Source organism: Rhea americana, unplaced genomic scaffold (assembly GCF_003343005.1).
Source record: "Rhea americana isolate MKP2758 unplaced genomic scaffold, rheAme1 scaffold_37, whole genome shotgun sequence".
Classification (NCBI taxonomy): domain Eukaryota; kingdom Metazoa; phylum Chordata; class Aves; order Rheiformes; family Rheidae; genus Rhea; species Rhea americana.
In genome coordinates, this window is record NW_028186501.1 from 637,769 (window position 1) to 639,310 (window position 1,542).

General features: G+C 64.2%; 1 protein-coding gene across 1 annotated transcript in view; it reads right to left on the bottom strand.

The window, feature by feature from the left end:
- POU4F3 (POU class 4 homeobox 3) overlaps window positions 1–1,292 on the bottom strand; it is a 2,737-nt gene extending 1,445 nt beyond the window's left edge. Inside the window, exons 1-2 of the mRNA XM_085312659.1 lie at window positions 1,173–1,292; window positions 5–877 (exon numbers count right to left, since the gene is read on the bottom strand). Coding sequence (XP_085168785.1) covers window positions 5–877; window positions 1,173–1,292 — 993 coding nt within the window. The remainder of the gene's footprint in view (window positions 1–4; window positions 878–1,172) is intronic.
- Between the last annotated feature and the right edge of the window lie 250 nt (window positions 1,293–1,542).

Below are 1,542 nucleotides of genomic sequence, written 5' to 3' on the forward strand. Positions count from 1 at the left end.
CCGCCGAGTACTTCATGCGCTTCTGCTTCTGCCGCTGGTTGCAGAACCAGACGCGGACCACGTTCTTCTTGAGGTCGAGCTTCTCGGCGATGGCGGCTATCTTCTCGGAGGAGGGCCGCGGCTGGAGGGCGAAGTAGGCCTCCAGCGAGCGYTTCTCGGGCGCGGCGATGGACGTGCGCTTGCGCTTGCGCTCGGCGCCGGCGAAGAGCTCGGGCTTGGCGGCGCGGTCGCGGTGCGCGGCCTCGGCCTCCTCCAGCCAGGCCTGCAGCACCGGCCGCAGCGCCATCATGTTGTTGTGCGACAGCGTCAGCGACTCGAAGCGGCAGATCGTGCTCTGGCTCAGCGAGCCCACGCCCGGGATCTTCAGGTTGGCCAGGGCCGCCCCCACGTCGGCCTGGGTCACCCCCAGCTTGATGCGGCGCTGCTTGAAGCGCTCGGCGAAGGCTTCCAGCTCCCGCGGGTCGGACTCCACGTCGGGGAGGCAGGGCGGCGCGGGCAGCGGCGGCGCCGGGCCCCCGGGGGGGCCCATGCCCATGGCCAGGTGGCCCATGGCGCCCAGCGGGTGCGGGGGCAGCGGCGCCGGCACGGCCGGGGGCTCGCCCAGCCCGCCGACGGCCAGCGAGGGCGAGAGGTGCTCCAGGAGGTCGCCGTCCAGGGCCGGGTGCACGGCGTGGTGCGGGTGCGAGGTGAGCGCCGCGGGGTGCGAGAGGGCCACGGCGGAGGAGGTAGAGGTGCACGGGACACTGCTCATGGTGTGGTAGGTCGCGTCCGGCTTGAACGGGTGGCTCTTGCCGTGGGAGACAATATCGACAGCCGCCAGAGCCTCTGCGCGGGCCAGCAGGCTCTCATCAAAGCTTCCAAATATATTGCCCTGGAGCTGCAAGCAAGAATGCGCATAGTGGAGTCAGTGGGGAATACTGTCATCTCCGGATTAAAAACCTTCCCGAGCACAGAGATTCCTCCTCAAAGCTCAGGTCATAAAAATTAATATGAAGGCAGAAGCTTTGCTTGAATAGACATGTGGATCAGAGACAAGAGTGAGAGAGAGAGGGGAGAGGGGGAGAGAGAGAGGTTCAGAGATATGCGATTGTTCTGGTGACATGAAAAAAACATTAAGCAAGTGTCTGTCAAAAAATGTGCCTTAAAGCACTAATTATGCTTAATCTACATACCTGCGGGGCTGGGAGGCAAACTCTGCGCATAGCCTCCGAGCTGGAGTGCAGGCTGGAGTACTTGGGCTCCTGGAGGGCAGCGTGCATGGTGAACGGCTGCTTGGCGTTCATGGCCATCATCTTTGCACACCTTGCAGGTAGGCAGCCCCTGACATAGATTCAGGGTTGTCTCTCTGGCTTGCCACTGTCAAAGTGAGCTATTTTCAACGACAGAGCTTCTCTCTCCTCGCTCGCTCGCGCTCCCCCCCCACCTGCTTCTTCACTCATCTTACAAGCTGCCTGCCAGGAACGGGACCCGCGCCCTGCGCGCACGCGTGCTGCGCCGGGAGGAAGAGGAGGGTGCCCGGGGCCCGGGCAGCGCGGCACCCCG